Raw genomic sequence first — 1553 nt, 5'->3', positions numbered from 1 at the left:
TTACCCCGAATCTGTGCCTCTCCCTAGCATCTTCCACAGAGCCCCCTTCACTTCCTTGTTCCTCAGGGTATAGATCAAAGGATTGAACATGGGGGTAACAATAGTATAAAAGAGGGCAACAAACTTTCCCTTGCTTTCAGAATACTTGTGGACTGGTTGAAGATATGTATAAATACCTGAGCCATAAAAGAGAGAAACCACCATGAGATGGGACCCACAAGTCCCAAAAGCCTTTCTGCGCCCAGCCATTGACTTGACTTTCAGTACAGCCTTAGCAATGTGAACATAGGAGCCTAGTATCAGTACTGCAGGGCAAACCAAGACTATTGTTCGAGCCACAAACATCTTAACTTCTGTTCCTCCTGTGTCCTCACAGGCCAACTTCAGGAATATGGGCATCTCACAGAAGAAGTGATTGATTTGATGGCCACAGAGTCGCATGACCATCACAAGCCCTGTCTGGATCAGAGAGTTCACAAGGCCTCCCACCCAGGAGGAGATGGCCAATGCCCTGCAGAGGATGGGGTGCATAATGCTGGTGTAGTGGAGTGGATGACACACAGCAGCATAGCGGTCGAAGGCCATTGCTACCAAAATCAAACATTCTGTGGAGGCCAGAGCAAGGAAAATGAAGAGTTGTGCCACACATCCTCCGTAGCTGATGGTCCTGTCGAGTCCGTAAAGGTTGATCAGAAGCTGGGGCACGGTGCTGGTGGTGTAGCAGAGGTCCAGGAAGGACAGATGGGAGAGGAAAAAGTACATAGGTTTGTGTAGTCGTAAGTCTAGTCTTGCAAGTATGATGATGGTAGTATTGCCAAAGATCGTTAGGGAGTAGAAAATCAAAATAATGACAAAAAGAAAGACTTGCAGTTGAGGCCAATCTGAGAAACCCACCAAAATGAAACTCTCTTGTGAACTGGTGTTGAAATTTCCCATAGCCTTTCACTTGCACAAATAACAAACTCTACTCACTGTTTCCTGTAAGGAGTGTGGGTTAAAACACTTTCTATAAACACGAAAAATGATGCATGTTATCTTCTAGTTTGCTATTCCATCCTCTCTGTCCATTCTTCTTTCTATTTTGTTCTTCAGATAAGAAAGAGATCGCTGGTTTAAGGTGTTGTGGTCCTTGTTCGAATTCCAATTTTGCTGTCCAGATTTTGCCAAACAACTCAATCCTTTCTGTCCAATGCTTCTCTTTTTCTGAAAGTAGACAAATTCCACATTGCTTCCCTGAAAACACTAAGATGCAAAATCCAAATGCAATCACGTTGAAATGGCATTTAAAAATCTAATGTTGGTATATGATATCTGCTGGGAGACACACACACACACATACACACAGAGAGAGAGAGAGAGAGAGAGAGAGAGAGAGGGAGGGAGGGAGAGAGGGAGGGAGGGAGGGAGAGAGAGAGAGAGAGAGAGAGAGAGAGAGAGAGAGAGAGAGAGAGAGAGAATGAATGAGACTAGTAGGTTGAATACACACCAGGTTGGGCCCTAATCCCAACACTAGTTGGGCAACCCAAACCAGACTAGATGGGAGAAAGCAAAAT

At 44.9% G+C, this 1553-nt stretch overlaps 1 protein-coding gene across 1 annotated transcript; it reads right to left on the bottom strand.

Annotated features, from left to right (window-relative positions):
* On the bottom strand, nucleotides 1-936 carry Or2y15 (olfactory receptor family 2 subfamily Y member 15). The gene is given in 1 exon segment (NM_001000524.1): nucleotides 1-936. A coding segment is annotated over 1 exon segment (936 nt).
* Between the last annotated feature and the right edge of the window lie 617 nt (nucleotides 937-1553).

This window comes from Rattus norvegicus, chromosome 10 (genome assembly GCF_021556685.1).
Source record: "Rattus norvegicus strain SHRSP/BbbUtx chromosome 10, alternate assembly SHRSP_T2T, whole genome shotgun sequence".
In the NCBI taxonomy this organism is placed as follows: domain Eukaryota; kingdom Metazoa; phylum Chordata; class Mammalia; order Rodentia; family Muridae; genus Rattus; species Rattus norvegicus.
This window is presented reverse-complemented; position numbering and strand designations above follow the sequence as displayed.